General features: G+C 41.9%; 1 protein-coding gene across 6 annotated transcripts in view; it reads right to left on the bottom strand.

Annotated features, from left to right (window-relative positions):
* The window catches only part of LOC105397468 (trafficking kinesin-binding protein milt), a 60,742-nt gene that overhangs the window by 2,599 nt on the left and 38,641 nt on the right, over window positions 1-19,502 (bottom strand). For 2 of the 6 annotated variants that reach the window (XM_048623397.1, XM_048623392.1), the window contains 9 exons: window positions 10,935-11,011; window positions 9,973-10,137; window positions 8,892-9,090; window positions 5,494-5,624; window positions 4,049-4,138; window positions 3,109-3,314; window positions 2,004-2,204; window positions 599-741; window positions 34-189 (listed from right to left, as the gene is read on the bottom strand). In XM_048623397.1, coding sequence (XP_048479354.1) covers window positions 34-189; window positions 599-741; window positions 2,004-2,204; window positions 3,109-3,314; window positions 4,049-4,138; window positions 5,494-5,624; window positions 8,892-9,090; window positions 9,973-10,137; window positions 10,935-10,985 — 1,342 coding nt within the window. In that variant the 5' untranslated portion in view covers window positions 10,986-11,011. Of the gene's footprint in view, window positions 1-33; window positions 190-598; window positions 742-2,003; window positions 2,205-3,108; window positions 3,315-4,048; window positions 4,139-5,493; window positions 5,625-8,891; window positions 9,091-9,972; window positions 10,138-10,934; window positions 11,012-11,452; window positions 11,584-14,153; window positions 14,553-17,007; window positions 17,188-18,749; window positions 19,197-19,502 lie in introns of those variants that run through there. The other 4 variants (XM_048623395.1, XM_048623394.1, XM_048623393.1 and 1 more) reach the window with 4 other exon arrangements.

Consider the following 19,502-nt stretch of genomic DNA (forward strand, 5'->3'; position numbering starts at 1 on the left):
GCATCATATTATCAACTTATTTTGTCTTCTCACCGGACATGGTGGGCTTGGCGAGCTGCGCCCAGGTGTGCAGCGTGAGGGACCCCTCCAGCGGCTTCACGATCTGCAGCTTGTGCGGGGCCCGCCAGCGCGCCAGCCCGTCGCCCGCGCCCGCGCCCCACACCGCGCTCTCCGATATCGTGTCCGCGTCTGCAAGGAAAGAAAGTATTACATCATTATTTTAATGTTATTCTTAATATACAGAGTAAAAAGGCAATAAGGGCAAAAGCTGTTGCAGCTGCAGGAAACCTATCTTGACACATCACTATATTTAAAATATTTTTAATTGACATCATGTTTGAGAAAAAATACCGTGGGCATCGTGAGCAAACCTTATTTACTATGTATGTCAAATGGTCCTCTAGGATGATAAAAGCCTTTTTGAGTTTGTAACTAGACAGCCCGCTGGACCGACGTCGTTAGACAGGTGGCCGGTAGATGGCTGGATAAGAAAGGCCGAGTACACAGTGTTACGGCGCTGCTTGGCAGTGGCTTATGTCCAGTAGTGGACTATGACGTGACGATGATCATTATGATGATGAAATATTGAACTACATACCGGAGTTCCTATGCTTGGGCGCGTGCGAGGCGGTGAGCAGCGCGCGGCGCGTGCTGATCTCCGCGGGGTTTAGTCGGCGCAGCGCCGCCGCCAGCTCGGCCGCGCCCGGCGCCCCGGGGACGCCCGAGCCGCCCCAGCCGCCCCTGTGGGGAACAAAATAAAAAAGATAAATAAGTAAGCTCGCTATACCTGTATATGAAAGATTCAACGCTAGTAAAGTGGGTCGGAGATTATTAGTTTTTTTAAACAGATTATGTACTTCTTTAGTAACTTGAGAGAATCAGAAATGTTGACTTTTATTTCGGTATACGGGCTTTCCTTTAGGCGAATGTTGACCCCAATGTTGTTTCTGTGAATACATAGCCATTACTCATATTCATGTTGGTGCAACTACATCTCATGTATAGTGAATTGTTATGTTAATGATATTTTTATTACTTGACAGACATGACATCAGTGTGATATATGAGCGTTGCTAATTACCGTGCACCTGGCAATGCGCAGAAACAATCGATTCTGTTTATTTTAGATATCATATAACGTACTAAAATAAATATGAGATCGTTGTTTTTCAAGGCATCAACTTACATGTTTTAAAAACCAGTTCGATGCACTTTAAATTTAAAGTGACAACTTGTTTGTATTTGGCAATTTCAGACTCCAGACAAACAGATGATGATACTCTTTCACAACAAACAAAAGCTGCAGAACTCGCGATTAAACGCAATCGTTGCAGCCCGTTTCCGTTCCGAGAATACATCGAAAACAAAAGACAACACAACTCACGGATAAACATCCTCATCCGAGCAAGTGTCGCTCGAGTAGTCCAGATACGAGTCGTGGGACGGAGGCTTGTGCTTGTGCTTGTGCCTCAGCGCGGAGGCGGCGGCGGAGGCGGAGGACGACAGCGGGTGCTCGTCGGAGCCGGCCAGCGAGCCCGAGGACCAACTGCACCGTCTCCAACACCTTCTCAATACTGAACCCGTCCAAAACAAAAGACGACACAACTCACAGATAGACAAATCGCTGGTTTAGTCCAAATACGAGTCATTCGAAGGAGGTTTGTACGGAAGCGCTCGCGTACTCTTCCAAAACAAAAGACATCTCACAGATAGCCAATTCGCTGGAATAGTCCAAATGCGAGTCGTTCGAAGTTGATTTATGACGCAGCAGTAAAAAAGCGCCTAAAACAAACGAAAATCTAAAAACAATCGAACTCACGGACCAAGAAATTATCATATGGAGGAGGTTTGTAGGGAAGCGCCCGAAACAAAAGACAACACAACTCACGGATAGACAAATCGCTGGATTAGTCCAAATACCAGTTTTTCGAAGTAGGTTTATAACGCAGCAGTAAGGAAGCGCCTAAAAACAAAACACCATCAAAAAACAAAACACAACTCACGGATAAACATCCTCATCCGAGCCCGTGTCGCTCGAGTAGTCCAGATACGAGTCGTGGGACGGAGGCTTGTGCTTGTGCCTCAGCGCGGAGGCGGCGGCGGAGGCGGAGGACGACAGCGGGTGCTCGTCGGAGCCGGCCAGCGAGCCCGAGGACCAGCGCGACGCGCACTGCACCGTCTCGAATACTTTCTGCATGCTGGACCTGAGGAGAGATAGGGCTGGGGTTAGATGGTGAAATTAAATGGGTTTTTTTTGTGGGTTTGGGCTGAAACAAGAATGTTGACAATATTTTTTGGGACACATGCATGTGTAGCCAGCATTTCTAAACTGTACCTCTACAATACAGGCTCTAGCGTCGAGTTGCAAGTATACAGCTCCCGAAATAACAAATTATTAAGATTGCGTAGTTCTATTAATTATTTTAATATCTTCTTTTTTTTTCAATATAATCCTTGGAATTACGATGCCATAAACATCAGTTTTCTAGTAAATAGACGACTAATAGGTTGCATAACTCTCGTTACTTTACTGCTGAGAATGTTGCAGGAAACCGTGAAAAAACTTTGCTTCCAAAGAAGTATGCTGTCAATATAATTGCACTTGTGTAAGATTTGCAATAATGAATTACACCTTCCAGAATGTATTTGAGTTATGTGCTGTTTCTTATCTTGATTGTTAATTAACATTACAGTAAGAAAATACGGAAATGATTTTTACAATGAAATTACTGATTTTTTATTTTCTTCACACAAGTATGAGAAGCTCACAAAGGTTAAAGCTTGCATGCCAATGTCTAGCAGTAAACGCTTTAGCGTCATCAACGTAATAATGCTCCAGGTATTTGTACTTCTAGTTATAGGTAGGTATTTTTCACATTTGTATATTAGGTAGGATAGGGGTGCGGGCATTAAGCCATCAGTAACACGAACATTATTGAACAACGCTAAACCGGAGTTGAGGAAAGGAGCCTCAACGAATGATCTTTTGAATGTCAACTGTATCCTAGAACTTCCGGTGCACCCTAATCCAGCTCTATTGTTTATCACCGACACTCAAAAAATCAGTAGGAAGCCCTATGGAAGCATCACTAGTTCAAAACTACAAACTGGTGCTGGCTGTCCCCGATGCCGGAGTCGAGGCTGAGCTCCGAGTACACGCTGGAGTGCATCTCGCGGTGCAGGCTGGCGGGCAGCAGCCCCGCGGCCGCGGCCACGCTCGGCATGAGCCCGCGCATAGGCTCCCCGCGCTTGCGTAGTTGGCGTAATTGTTCTTGGACCTCTTGGAGGTGGGCCGCCACTTCTGCGTACCGCTCCTAGGGGTGGGTGAAGGTTGATTAGGTGCGTCACATTTGACAGATGTGAAATGTGTAGTGAGTGAATTTTAAGCACACTGTATTTTTTGCGCAAATTTGGCCTGTTATTAGTAGTAGTTGTAGTGATCTGTGACTTTACTGAGTTACATTATTATTTGCTTCAGTTTTCAGTCTATGTAGGTACTCTTGCCTCTTTACTAAAGACGTAGCGATCGACAAGCGAAACCGTTTGACATTAAATATACAATTTATGGTAATTGGCAACAGCTTTTCATGAAACATTAAGTGACCATTAATGGTTTTCAAGTTCAACTACACTCTAAAGAAATGCTATCCTTGTCGGTAATCTATAGACAGAAAGAATAGAAAGTTGGCAAAAGATATTGAAAACGAGAACGTAGAATTGTTCAGTCAATGCATAATTGAGGTCGACATGCAATCGTAATTATGTTGAAAGCCTTATCAGAGATTAGACTTGCATGTTATAGCTTAAGACTTAAGAATTCAGCAAAGAAATTGATAGACTGTTGACATTTTACACAAATCTGTAGCTCCAATCCTATTACTGTTTATGATACAATGTAAAATGTAACAATTTTCGCACGGTTGTCTTATAGAGACGATTATAGGTTGAAGTTATGTACACATCGTTGCATTACTCGGTTTTTGTCAGATATAATTGCTATCTTATTGTTATGAATTGCAACAAAAGCGAGAACTATTTAGTGGAATACCTTAGCGTCCGCCAGTTCTGAAGCGAGGGCATTTTGGTTGTCCTTTGTGATTTCGAGTATTCGAAGAGTGTGCTCATGTTCTGCTTTTAGCTGTAAAGAAAATTAAGATATAAATTAATCAAGACGAGACATTTTGAATAAAATAACGGATTAATTGATAACTTGAGAAGTATTTTGATTAATGTTCTTAATTATTAATATACGTGGTGTCCATCATTAACTGATAAACAAAAATAAACTCTGATACAAAATGTGTACGATAGCGCCGTCTCACGCCACCAGACATGTAGTCTTTTGTACTTAAATGTTGTTGGAAAATCGTGAAATGTCTTGGGGTCACGGGACTGACGTCATTCGTCTAGACAAAATGGTGGCATTTCACTTAGCGTCCTACACGATACTTTACAGAAAACGTAGGTACAATAAATCCTCTGCATTCTTTGGTCATACTTTATACACAAAATATCCACACAAAGTGTATATATAGTATGACATCTAATTGCTCTTTTGAAAACTAATGAAGCAGTAAAGCCATGATAAAGGATAATTCCTTACCCATTTCACACAATTTTCTCACAAACACCTGGACAGATTTACACGTGGGTCGTATACCCAGGTGTTTATTCTTTCTACTTATCATATTATGATATCTACCGATAAGACAAACTATTGTGCTATTTAAAGACGACTGTAACCTTGTAAACAGACAAGGTAATGTTTGAAATGCCATAAACTATTGTTAGAAAATACCGCAGTATTTACTACTGGTGCTGATCGATTTTCGCTACAGTCGATCGTAAAAGGAATGAAACCACTTTATTTTATGGGAAAACTTTGTTCAATAGAATATTGGAAATAACTCATCATCCTTTGTACGGAAAATCAATCAATATCAAAACAAGACTATAAAAGCGACAGCTACTTGTAAGTATTTTAGAGTGGATGGTTGATTTAGATTTAGGGCTTAAGCAGAGTTTTGTGGCACTCGTTCGAAGAATCTATTCCAGCAGCCATATGGCACACAAAAAGTGAGTTGACCCGAGTGGAAGAAAATACTTCCAGCCCTTTGTCATCCCTGATACGGGATTCAGTCAAATGTAGTGGTCCGACGAGGAACGCCAAGTATGGAAGGTTTTAGGCTGCGGGTACGAAACTTGCGACGAGCGGAGCGACGGCGCGGTATGGCGGCCATGGCGGGGCGGTTCGCGCCCCTATGCCGTAGCCCATTTCGCACACAAACATTTGTTTTTAATGCATTTGTTGATTACAGCGCCGTCGCACCGCCCCGCCTTCACCTGTCGCAAGTTTCGTACCCGCAGACTTAGCGCTCTTTAGGAGAGACCTATGTCCAGTAGTGGCCGATTATTAGCGGCTGATGATTGTCAATTCGGAGGCAACTCGCCTCCGAGTGTGCCACACCTGGAGGCAGCTGACAACAACAGTACCTGGTGCAGGCTCCTCTCAGTGGTGTGCAGGCGTGCGCTGGTCGAGTCCAGCTGCTGCTGCAGGTCCGCCGAGCGCTCCCGCTCGCCCGCTAGCTCCGCCGCCAGGCAACTCGCCTCCGAGTTGGCGCTCGCTGTGTGAGACACGGGGTATACGTTAGTGCAGTGTTTTTCAACCTTTTTCATGGTGCGACCCCCCTGGTATAAAAAAATATTTCGCGACCCCCTTGACCCTCGCAAATTGATGCAAAAATGTGTCGTTGTTTATTGAAATCTGTGATATCAAAGAAAATTATTTTCAACATAAGTATAAAGAAATTATGAGTAACCTGGCTATTCCCGCGAGCTTCGCTCCGCCTTAAAATGTTTCCCGTAGGAATACCGCGATAAAAAGTAGCCTATGTTAATCCAAGGTGTCAGCTAACTCCATAGCAAATTTCGTTAAAATCGGTTCTGCCGTTTTGACGTGAAGAGGATACATACACATACTCGCAAACTTTCGCATTTTATAATTTCTAGGATTAGGCGACACTAAAAATGTACCTATAAGTCACAGATAAAAATCAACATTTCAATAAATTTCATTTGGGTGTGTCCGGAAAAATCTTAGAAAAACTGAAAAAAGGCAACTATTGTTTTATATTGTTTTTATATAAAATAGTAAACGATAAATATGATGAAAACCACCTAAAGTGCAAAAAAATATCCCGAAATACCCAAGAAATATCTCGAAGAATTTCAGGGGCGGCGCTGCTATACGCTGGGACTTACAGGAACTGAAACCTTAAAATGACCAATCGGAAAACTCCTTGAAAACTGTTAGAACAACCTGTGGTTAAGTTTCAGTCAAGTTCATCAAAATTACCCGATTTGACTGCACAAGTTCTCAGCTACAACTAAAAATATCTATATACTTAGCATAGTCTCATCAGTAACCACGGGTAAATTTGCTCATTATTTAGCCCACAAGTCACCATTTTGCATGCCAGATAGCTGATTCGAGTTATTTCGACGAAATATTTCCCTGGAAAACTACAGATTTTGACCCGATTTAGTAGTAGTTTGCTGTAAAAAACCATCCAACTTGCAATGATGGAGCAAAATGTATATATTAAATAAATATTAATCGTCTTTATTGGGTTTTTTTACTACATTGCCCTGTTTTTTCGACCTCTGGCGACCCCCCTACAGAAGCTTCGCGACCCCCCAGGGGGTCGCGACCCACAGGTTGAAAAACACTGCGTTAGTGTGTGCAAATTGGATTAAATGAACTGGTATAGTTAAGTTGTACTTGAGTAACATTGACATTCTTTATGGTAAATGAGAGCAGACTTTTTAATGTAAGATTAGGAAACCATAGCGCAAGACTAATCAATCTTACTGGACCCACGAAAGGTCGGTAGTGGCTGATTGGAGGAAAAGAGGTGAGGCTCAAATATGTCTAGGAGGACATATAATTAACAGCTAGGGGAACTATGATACTATGAGCAGTTACCCGAGTTTAGTAAGTAATAATCCTACCTACCAGTATTATCCCTGCACCTAAACAATCAATATAAAAATACGACCGACGGTGACGTTATGAGTTCGTCCGCATTATCCATATTATTTCTTAATCTCAATATGAAAACACACTTAACAAAAAGTATCAGAGTCATTAAAAGATCCCTTTTAGATTACATTATAATTGTTTTGTTTGATATCAATGGGAAATATATTTCAACAGCAGAAAGTGTAAAAGTCTCACATGGATTATGCATAGTTAAGATCTGTTAGTTATTGTTCTGTGATTTAAGGTAGTGATTTGATGAAACAGCGGTAACTAGGGCACCAGATAAGAACTAATGAAGAAATATAAAAGTGTCAGCAAAGGTATACCTAGTACGTAGTAGTAGAATTATATGGGAAATTTTAAACACATAGCAAAGGTAAATGTTATTCAATACATATTTGAATGAAAAGTCAGAATTATTCTACTATAGTTCCACTTTACAAAATAATCTGGTCACAGCTCTTAAATCTATTACTTAACAAAAATACAACATATAAATCCCAAAATCAAATATTAGCGTCTTCTTTCAGCATTGGATTCTTACTGCTCATTTTCAGTCTTCTTACAGTAGCCATAAGGCCCGTTAGAACAAGTATGGTCTGACAGGGTGCAAACCTATAGAAAACACGCTGCAAGGCCACCTTGAGCCACCGGACCTTCGAGAGTCTTCCATCTTCTTTTCTGGAAACTTCTTTCTTCACACAAATTCTGGTACTAGTTATTATTCTGTGGTTTAGGGTAGACGGTGGCTAAATATTGCTCATTCAATACATTAGCTATTAAATCTAATAATTTTATTGGCCATGGATTTTCCCAGGGACAATTGATACGTAAACACATATAAAATGTGATTAAGTAACTAGTCTTATAATTAAAACGTCACCATAGGTAGTTCCCGATTATCTTTTGATAGGTTTGTAAATTGGCTGATGGCTAAATAAAAATGATAATGTAGCGGATGCTTGAACATTTCTTTCTGTCAGTATAATTATTTTAGTATCATGTTGGAGTAAAAGAACGTGAGAGATAGATTTACCCGATAACATGATAATGTGTTTTCGTCATTGAGTCGTGACCGAACAATGTTTACAATTCAATCCAAAGATAGGGGTATACCTACAATGCCGGCAAATATGTTACGTAACCGCTTTTGTAAAGTTATTGATTTAAGTTACAAACGATAGTTAATACATAATTTAAAAGTAAAATCAGAATACATTTATCGATCATTCGAAAGGTATAATTACACTGACCTTACACAATCACTGATACATTAATGTGAGAAGAAATACGAGAAACCACATGTTAAATTGATGACGAGAGAGTTACATTGATCGATGTGTGTGACACTTGCACCGCATTGTATGCTAAACATTCGACTTAGCAAAATGTTAGTACCTTGGAGCTGAAGTTACGTAACTAATGAAATCCAAGCTAAGATATTGAAAACTGTCGTCCAACTTATCGGGCCAGCTTCCAGATCCTAATGAGATTTGATTATACTGGATTACAAAGAGTGAAAGGGGACAAAAACAATCAATAGACCACCTCCTGTCAACAAGCTGCAGTTGAAAGAAGCTACGGCCCAGCACCCCTACCTTTCCTCCTCTGACACCACCAGATACGGTATTATATATTATTAGACATGACACATAACTATAGAAAGGTCTTTTATCATCTTCCCCAAACGTCAATAGTGCTCTCCTTCTCCACCACGGGCCACCAGCCATGCTGAGAGTGCACGAGACAGCTGGTACTCACACAGCTGGTTAACAGCTGCTCCTTGGCCTCACCGCCTCGTCTCGCAGGGACCGGTTACTCTAGGAGTGCAAGAGACGGCTACACTCACACAGCTGGGTGGCGATGTCCCGGAGCAGCTGCTGCTCGGCCGCCTCGGCGCTGTCGGCACCAGCCGCCAGCCTCGCCGCCTCGTCTCTCAAGGACCGGTTCTCCCGCTCGAGGGCCCCGGTCCGCTTCAGCAGGGCGGCCGCGGCGCACGCCTCCTCTTGGTTGCTGCTGTCCGGGTCTTCGGTGTCATCTGTTAGCACCTGTTGTTGAGGGAAATAAAGAAGTTAGAAGACGCATGAGATTGTGGTCCTAACTCTTCGTGTATTATGTGACCTGACTAATAAAACAAATTGTAAAACAACGGGGAAAGGAGCAGTTTATCTCCGTATTTTTATTATTACAATGACATCGCACTGTATTTACTTTGGTATGTTATTGATATTATTATGTACCCTTCAGTGAAAAGAGCATTGGCCGCAATTCGCTTATGCCAATTTAATTAAATTGGCTGTAAACCAATCAGATAAAAATACTCATAATAAACGTCTGAATCGAATGAATCATTAATCTATGTAAACATAGGGCTGTCCCTTTGATGCTCTACAAAACGCAATCTTTTGTGTTGCATATTGTAGCTGTAGGTAGTATTAATTAGTTCGTGACACGGAAGTTTGCATTTTCTGTTGTTGTAAGAATACAGATATCCAACTCATGTTTACAAAAAAAATCCCAACTAAACTCAACCCGCTCAACATAGGTATTCTCACTTGCACTCCGCAGTTCATTGTTTTCAAACCTAGGCAACCTATAGGTACTACACGTACGAATTAGCTGTGCACCTGACTGACTAAAACCACATGTCATATTAACTAGCTTCGGCCTACCCGGCGTGACCCCTGGTTCTTGTTGGCCAGTTGTACAGTGACCCGCGCCTCCAGCCGCCCTATCAGCAGCTCCAATAGGTACACTCACCGGCAGCAGTTCATTCTTGGCCTGCAGGTCGTGGCGCAGCTGCGTGGCGTGGTCACCAAGAGCCAGATATCATATTAACTAGCTTTGGCATACCCGGCGTGAACCCTGGTTCTTATTGGCCAGGTGCACAGTTGTGACCAGCCGTCAGCAGCTCCTGTAGGCACACTCACCTGCAGCAGTTCATTCTTGGCCTGCAGGTCGTGGCGCAGCTGCGTGGCGTGGTCGCGCGCGCTGCGCAGCTCGCCCTCCAGCGCCGTGACCCGCGCCTCCAGCCGCCCGTTGGCTGTAAGCAGCTCCTTGCCGATGCGGGCCGTCAACTCCAAGTCCTTCTCTTTCTGGGTGGTGAGAATTGGGGGCTGTTAGAGTGTGTTGATAGGGTGGAGATGCGGCGGTCTGTGCCGTGATTGGTCGAGGGAGGGGAGGTATGCGTTGGTTGGGTCCAATCAAAAAGCGCAAACCAGCTCACGGGGCATCCGCCGTTTAAAGCTGACTTATTATAGCAGTGGCGTCCGATAATGGTTTATGAGTTTAGAGGTTCATACCACATTCTGTTAGGAGAGGTCTTTGTTAGCTGATGATGATGTGACATAGTTAGATAAATATGTGCGTACTTTGTTATATGAAGGCCTCAATGCACGTAATCTGGATTTCTTATTATCTTTTCTGTTCATCCACCTACTTTATTGTTTAGATCCATCAAAGTCTATGTTAATTGAGGCTGGTGAATGAATTCAGAATAAAAAAATATCAATAAGACGCCAGGACCTTTGTGTTACCTAACTATGGAAATGACTAACTTGATAAGATCTTAAAGGGATTTCCAAAGTGATAAGGATCAAATTGAAATTAAACTTATTAATTTATGAATAATTAGGTTACATTGAATGTTACATCCGGAAATCACAATGATTATTTCTTTCATGACTGTATACTATGTACGTTATATGATTTTAAAGAAATACATTATGATTTGAATATATAATTTTAGTAAAATGTCTATGAATAGAATTCTTTAGATTAGGTACCTATCTTGACAGATTAAGTACCCGTGATATTGAATTTATTTATTACATTGTGTACGTTATTTAACTATTGTCTACTATCGATGATTGTATTGATAAATAATACTCACTTCTTCTAGTAGCCGTGTTACCGCTTCGATGTCATTGTAGGTTTTTGTCATTTGGCTCACCCTGTTGCTGCATAGAACTGCGGACAATGAGAACACACTGTAGATAGGATGCACGGTACTTCACAAAACAATGTAGATAAATATGCACTTCATAGACCGCAGTAAAATATAAAAAAAAAACAATTAATAGTTTATACTCAGTATGAAAGGTAAGTCAAAGTTTGCAATTTAACTAACACAACACTTAAAGACCAGAAACAATAAAATGCACGGTTGAAACAAGGAAATCACATTTTTACACACTCAATGGCTATAAACAAGTTTTTAATTAAATATTACGACAGAAAACACCTGTAAACTACACCGCTATTACCCACTTCACTCGAGTCTGACTATTAATTTGCGAAGAAGCTTTTTTACTGATCAATTATTTGATGAAAGCAGTCGTAAACTCGTAATTACTATACAGATTTTACTATTCGAGGACCGAGATATTTAATCAATTCAAACTTAATTACCAAGAAACGACGTGTAGCGTAAAACTACACGAAATGGCTAAGCGATAGAAATTATTAAACAAATACGTTTATTATAATCGGAATCCCTCAAATCCATCCACAGTGCGTAGGCACAGCTCACTCGAGAGCTAGCACCATACAAAATAACATAATCGCGTGTACACGAGCGCCGACACTCCACGATAAGATACGTCGATCTGATAGCCACTTCATTATTTACCGATTACCCGAGCAAATATCCAAACCAATACTTTGTTAAGCCAACTGACCCGAGGGAATATCGTCATAAGGATCCGAGTGGGACCGTCGCGGGAACATCGGGCCGCTAGTGACCGCGCACTGATTCAACAAACATAGCACGAGTGATATCACACTTGGGGCACCGCGTTACATCGATAGCACAACACCCGTAGTTACACCGTATCGCATTCGATCAGCTCCGTAGTTTAGACAAACGACACCACGGTAACAGACGCGACAAGACAATAACAAGAGTGGAGGCGCGCCCTCCCCGCCGCGCCGGAGGGCCGCAAAACAAACGCATTGTCTTACACATTTGTGGGAAAAGTGGAGCAAACAATGCAGATTATTTTATCAATAGATATTGATTATTGATTGATACAATAGAGAGCAATTACCTCATTAGAATAGAGAGATTCCTTACACATAAGTGTTTATGTTATGCTGATATGTCAATGAGTATTAGAAGATGAAAGGGTGCAGTGGTTTATTACACTGAATAGTACCGACCAAAGATGGGGCAATAGGCACATGTGATATGGTGATAACACATCGAGACTAACATAAGTGTGCCGAAAAATGCCCTCTGCCTAGACCGAAAGGGACACATTAGTACAAGGTGTGAATGTAGGTATACCTATGTCACGTATTAGCAATAAACATAAAAGTGACAGACAAAAAGCGTCCGCCGACTCTCAGAAAGGAATGTGGAAACTATGGAACTGCAGTTGCAACGGAGTCGAAAAACATTCCTCTTCATCTCGACATGATATAATGACGTCGTATAAATACTGAAACAAGTAACGGTTGCGCAAGCATTTAGCTAAATACCAAATGCTTAGTTGACAGCTAAACAAATTGCTTTCTACAGCGGCAGCAGTAAGAAATTCCCGTGTGGGAACAGAGTTCTCCTTCATTGAATGGGACGAGGGCTTTTTCCTGGTGTTACCTAAGAACTATTACAACGGATATTGATTGTGTTGGTGGCGGTTACGTCTCTCACACGGTGCGAGCACTTTCTCAGTTTTTTTTTCCTCAGAGCGTTTCCCGTAGCGAGCACCGTTTTATAGCCCTGCGCGGCCGCTCCGGTATCACTGTGCCGATCGCCACTCCGCATTACCTGCTAGCTGCTGGATCTCGTAATGGCCGCCGCGTGCCGCTACTGTTTTATAATGCGACTATTGTAACGTGACGGCAAATTGTTCGTGTTCCCGGGAGACGCATAATACAATAACACGCTTGGCAGACTGGCCGGGGCCGCAGACACTGAATAAAACGTCACCCAATTCCACCACTCAGTATAAAAGCTCAGCTATAAAAGCTATAAAAGCTCAGAGCGCTCGCTCTTATAATATTGTGTTGGTTCTACCTTTTTTGGCATAAGATTTTTTTGCCTAATCTCGTATTGCATAGTAACGTTTGGTCAAAGTCTCGTTACGCCGAAAATCGTATGGCATAAATCTCGTTTAGTAAAAAGTTATTTCGCATAACATTGTTTAGCCTAATAATGGTATGGCCAAATCTTGAATAGCCTAATAATGCTATGGCATAGGTTTATACAAAGTAATAATATTCGTTTGGCTTTAACTTTGACGGAGCGTCTCCCTACATAGCGCAAACTGGTGCCTTGTATTGTTTCCGCTGTTTGGAAAACGCTCCGCTCCGCTTCGCTGCGCTCCGCTTTGGTTTTGATGAACATGTGCACCTAACACGCTCCTCCTCGCTTTGCTCGTCGTCGCACCTATTTTTAGGTTTCGATCTCATGGGGTTTGTAATAATTATATTGGTCGTTAACTTTCGATTTTTTGATCATACAATATCGTGATTTTCGGGATGTAGGAGAAAAATACCACAATTTGTACATTTACTACATACTTAATGTATTATTTATTAAGACAACATTAGGAGAAACAAGATTATATATTGGTATAGACGAACATAAATTTGAGCAAACGAAACTTATGTGTTTAAAGATTGTGCCTAAAGAGTTTTAGACGAAACGAGCCTTATGCCACATAAGTCTTGGCAAAGTGATGGTTCGGCCAAAAAAGTTTAGACCATACGAGTTATGCAAAATGAGTTTTGGTCAATAAAGATTATGCCAGATGAGCGGAACCCTATTGTGTTTGATGTAAGTGATACAATAATGGGTGCTCACAATTTGAGACGCTGAAGTATACTGACGGGCGGTGAGATAATGGATAGTCAATATTTGAGTAGGCTACATGAGACGACACGGGTGGTTAACCGCCGGCATAGATTTAATTAGGTCAATGTTTACGGTGTTTATTTTTAGATGTTGTTAGGAGTACAACTCCAAGGTATGATAACGAAAACACAGAAGCGATATGAAAGCACATGGATGGAAATATAGACATGTATGCATGTTGCGTGAGATGACACAAGCTTGATGAGTGGACGTGTCCGCTGCAGGTGGACCGGGCAGTGCGTCGCTCCGTACCTCGGTCAAGGAGCAAGATCCTGATGACTCTGAAGTACAGCCGGCCGTAGCGGTCGCGCGCCACGTGGTACAGGAAGTCCGGGTACTCGCCGAGACACTCGCGCAGCTCCGCGTCGGGGAGGAAGCTCAGCTCCTCGAAGAGCTCGGGGTCGAAGCCGGGCGGCGGCGCGGGGGGCGCGCCCTGCCCCGCCGCCCCCGCGCCCTGCCCCCGCCCCGCGGAACCCTCCGCCGTGTCGCGCCGCGCCTCCCGCTCGCATCCGCCTCACCCACCACCACCCCCGCCCCAATTAAACACCACCACTCACGACGACACTTCACTACTCATTTATCCCTCGCGTCTCCACTAATTGCACTTTGTATTTCAATGTAATTCAACTGGGAGCACTATGACATCACTACCTGTGAAAATCTATGTTTGAAAATCGTGCGGCGGCTAACCAACACTTAGGTCAGCGCGGGTAAATATTCTGCTCAGAATAGAGTATAAATAAAAGGTTCGCTATAAACCGCGAGCACGCTCGGGTGGCCAAGCGAAATGTTATTTTAAATTTCTTACGAAATGTGTTGAATTCATGTGTTGCAGAAAACGCGAGGAATGAAATCTCCACGTTTAGGTCGAACGAGAGGAGTCTTAATGCTCATCGGATCGTGGCAAGTACGAGTATGAATTATAATTCATATAACAAGAGATATGTGCGTCCACTGCGCTATTGATCACTTGGTATGCAAACAGTGCGGGGCGCGGCCCGCTCCCCTGTGCCACCATTAACCACGACAGATACAATGCCACATTACTATTACTACAGCAATATTCATAAAGGTTTATAATGTTACCATTAGATAGACCCAGCCAAGGCTTGCGTGCTTTGTTAGAACTAACTGAACTTAATTTGATTTGAAATTTTCATGTGACATGATCGTAAAAAAAAAACAAAATGCTTACTGTAGGGATTGGAATGCATTTGTAGTTAGAAACGTAACGTAAAACTATTAAAATTTTCAGTGTTACAGCATAACACATTATTAATTTCAAATATGTAAAATACACTTTAAATCTTTCCACTGTGTTCTTTTCTACAGTTGGAAGTATGATTCTAACCCCCTTATTCATAGAGAAGTTACAAAACGTTTTAACTAATACACTGTTTTGTCCCTCTCCAACAAAGAACAATTTGTTCTTTGACAGAGAGGGACAAAACAGTTTATTAGTTAAAACATATTGTAACTTTTCTATGAATAAGGGGGTAAAACTATATTTACCGCAAATTCCACTTATAACCTCATTAAAACAAAACTGTTTACAATGTAAGGCAGCAAACAAATTCCCCGTCTGCAAATATGATAGATCTTGGTGTTTAGTCAGTCTGATTTCACGGTCAGATGGAAATGTAGGAAAATGGCGAATTAGCCTTAATGCTTCCGTAGCCTCGAAAATGTACCATCGACTTAGTGCCTAACACTAGGGCCCAGATAAATAGTCGTTGCTTAGCACTTGCTCAAACTAATGCTTAGCCAAGTACGACTTCACCTGAACTAAGTCGAGTTGCAATGAGTCTCTAAAATAGACACTACTTAGCGTTTGCTCGGCTAAGTCACTGTCTTAGAACCTGTTATCTCAAATCTGCGTCAAATATATATTTATTTATCTGTGGTCATGGTTTCATTCCGTAGTTTTTTAGCAAATTTGGTATAAATGTGGTCTGTGGATAGCCTGAGAGCTTAGAATAATAATTTCCTGAGAGTGTGGCAGATGTGACAATAGACAAAATTGTATGTATGCTAAGCAAGGGCCAAGTCTTGACAAATGTGAACTTGAACTTGGCTAAGTCAGAGTGCGAACTTACTGGCATAGTCTGTGCTCAAGTAGTGTCTATTTTAGTGAATTCTTGTTCTTAGCATGTGCTTAAGCTAAGACTCCGTCTTAGTTTCGTCTATTTATCTTGGCCTAGGACTAATACTAATTACTAGCTAAGGACTGTATTCAGCCGCACTTAGTATAATGTGAGCTATTTTACATTCGTTTCGGTAAACTATTTGAGGGTTAATAACCTGTTTTAGAAATGCTGATTAGACAATATGACTTTAAGAAAACCGCAGCCAGACTTTGAATTATTAGTATTCATTAAATTTAATTAGCTGTTTCGACTTCTTTGTCTGTTTACCATTATTATACAGTTTCTTAGTATTTTTTGTTGTGTAGGGATATTTTTTCCGGTGGATCATTGAGGTGAATGCGTTTCAAAGATTGAAAGGTTGCCTCGACTTGCACGTGATTGAGATGTAGTGACGTCACAGCCTTGAACCACTCCTTACAAAGTACACTTCACAGAATAATATCTAGAAAACATTTCCTTCCCTATTGAACCACAGACTATAAAATATAACGTGTACTTAGGTACCTACCTACAAACCTACATTTGCCTACAGGTTTAGGTGGCCATAACTAGTTTGATTTCATAATTTAATTATTCACGTAAAATGTTATATTGTTGATCCAAATGAGTTCTCAATGTAAGTGTGTCATTGGTTATCAACATGATTCATTATCAGTAAAACAATGGTAGGTAATGTGTAACGATATTGAAAAAATGCTATTAATTATGCCGAGAATTGCGATAAGCAGTTCTGCAAGACTGAAAAGTCCATAGTGATTTTTTAATTTTCAGCTATTTTCAGCCATTATTGGCCACAACGTTTACCGCCATCTATCGACTAAAGCGCAAACTGATTAAACTTTATCTACATTATGCAAAATAATATAACGATAAGTGACATTGAGCACAATCAAATAAAGATTATGTCCTGGCACTATTACAAGCAACATGTGAATGAAAGTAGGTTGTCTTATACACACTCCAATGCGACCTTGTGTATATTTTAAATTCTGAATATATCACTACACTTTTTCACTCATAATCATAAATCACCGCGATCGAGACCGAAAATACGCGCGCGCCGAATCAATCACTTAATCCGTCGAGTTTTATATCAACAAACGCTTTTTTTAAAGCTTTTTACAGACGCTGCTCCAGATTTGAGGTTAGTTCTGAGTGCTGAGCTTTCACGATGAAGTGGTAGTAATGTGTCCGGCACTAGACACGCGATTAGGGGCCGTGCGCGGGCGCAGGCAAACGTGCGCTTCCGTCCGAACTGACGCGACAACTAAGTCTCGCCACTAAGTACAAGTAACGGCACGTCACATATCGTCCACTACGGACCACTTGATATGCTCGAAGCGCGTGCGCGCTGACCAAATAGTTATCGTGATCCGTTTCAAATGCGACGAAAGTGTGAATTCTACGAGACGGCATGAAAGTATGAATGGACGGTCTAATCGCTCTTATCTTCGATCGCGAAGTAGGTAGTCAATACTTTGCTTTCAGCGCCTGAAGTCATTGAAACAGAATATTTTCACCGTTTATGATTGATCGCTTGTATTGATTCAGGAGTTTACAAAACTGTAATAATATTAATATATTCATAGCACTGTATACAATAAAATTTCAGCATCAAATAAGTAGGTTCGTTTCAGTTATGGAACACTAACACACCACATCCACCAAAAAACTAACAGCGTCATGCAATGACAAAAAATCTACACGTGAACGTTTTTGCAGCTATTTAGCTTCCAATAAGTCAACGAGTCGATTAGAGTCAGTAAACCATACAAGTACACTAGTGATTAATTGATATAAGGTAGTGCCGTATTCAAATAGCCTGACCCCAGACAGTCATCGATCGACTAATCCGTGGGTGGCTGCCGTGGCTCCCTAGAGATGGAAACATAACCACCACCAGCATATACGGCAGACAAATCAATAAACCATTCCAAGCTGCATATTTTAGTAGCAATCTAAAACCACTTTAGCTTTCAGGTTATTGCCAATGCCAATAGTAACTCTTAGCAAATTGGAGTTTTGAATATTTTTCATAATTGAGGACATTTTGCCGCTCTGAAAGTACATGTGCGTTATTATTGGACAGGTGTAATTATGCGCCCTTCAACTCTAAACGAACTGTCTACTAGCGAGCCATACCGGTCGAGTCATCGTGTCAATTATGATACAATCGGTCGGCTGAAGCGTTCATCTCGATATGAGGACTACCGCTGGTGGTTTCGTGGGAATTCATTCATCGTGAGCGTTGCCAAAAATATTTTTGATGTGATAGTGATAGTACACACTGTTTACGTTAGTTAACATGTGATTTACATTCCTGAAAATAAATGTAATTGTTTTTGACAGTAAATTGCAGCGTGTGGCTTTAAAATGCAATTATTTGGTAGCATATACGTGTGACTTTGGTTTATTTCATACAATACTAAGTACATCAGAATTTACATTACCAATATTACGATACCATGCCCATACTAATACGTTTTACTACATAATATGAATATCTGACTTTCAACAGTTGTGCATGCAAGCGAATATAACATAATATCAATAAGTATTATAATAACTTTTGCGTTTTATATCACTCAATATAGTGTTTAGTAATTGTACAATACATATTACAGTAATATATGGTTTAGGTAACGAACGAGCATATAATACGTATATGTAAATACATAAGACAATGAATATTTGGTCTCACGGTTGGAGAGCAGGAGCGCAGCAGCTGTTGCGCTGTTCAGAGGCGGCGGGGGCGTGCGCGGGGCGCGGGGCGGCGGCGCGGCGACCGCCCTCAATCGATGCCATTCATACCCGACATACCCGCGATATAGATACCCCATATACCCACCGCTAACTCAGTTTGCACCTATTCTTACACGCGACGCGTTTAATTAACCGGTGCAACGAAATGGTAGACAGTAACCGGCGAAATGCGTCACTATCGCATAATAATGGACGCTGCCACCGATTCTACGCTCATAGGCGTATCTGTCGGGCGACTGCATCGAAGCGAGCTCGTCCGCAGGTGGGCGCGTGGCGCGGCTATATCGGTGCAGCGGTGCAGCTAAGTTTAGCCGCTTGGAGTCGGTATTGATCGCGGCGCGGGGGCGGCGCGTGCCGCGTGGCTCGGGGCGCGACCGGCACTGCTCCACTGCCGGGCAGGGCGCCGCGCCGCCGCCCCCGCGCCACGCGCCTGCGCCCCAGACCGCCGCCATCCGCCCACGCTGCATCTACTTACATAACCACCGCTACTAAACCACCTCCGTGGCCTTCCCACCACTCAATCACAAAACCTTTCTAAACTATAAAATGTCAATGGAGGCTCATCACGATCCGCAGTCAAGGCACACACAAACGAGATGGGTACTTGAAAGAAGTAACGTTTAATCAGCATTTGCATACTAAAATGTCGCAACGTCGAGTTAATGTTGCTCATGAAACATTTCGTGAAAGG

This window comes from Plutella xylostella, chromosome 10, assembly GCF_932276165.1.
Source record: "Plutella xylostella chromosome 10, ilPluXylo3.1, whole genome shotgun sequence".
Taxonomy (NCBI): Eukaryota; Metazoa; Arthropoda; class Insecta; order Lepidoptera; family Plutellidae; genus Plutella; species Plutella xylostella.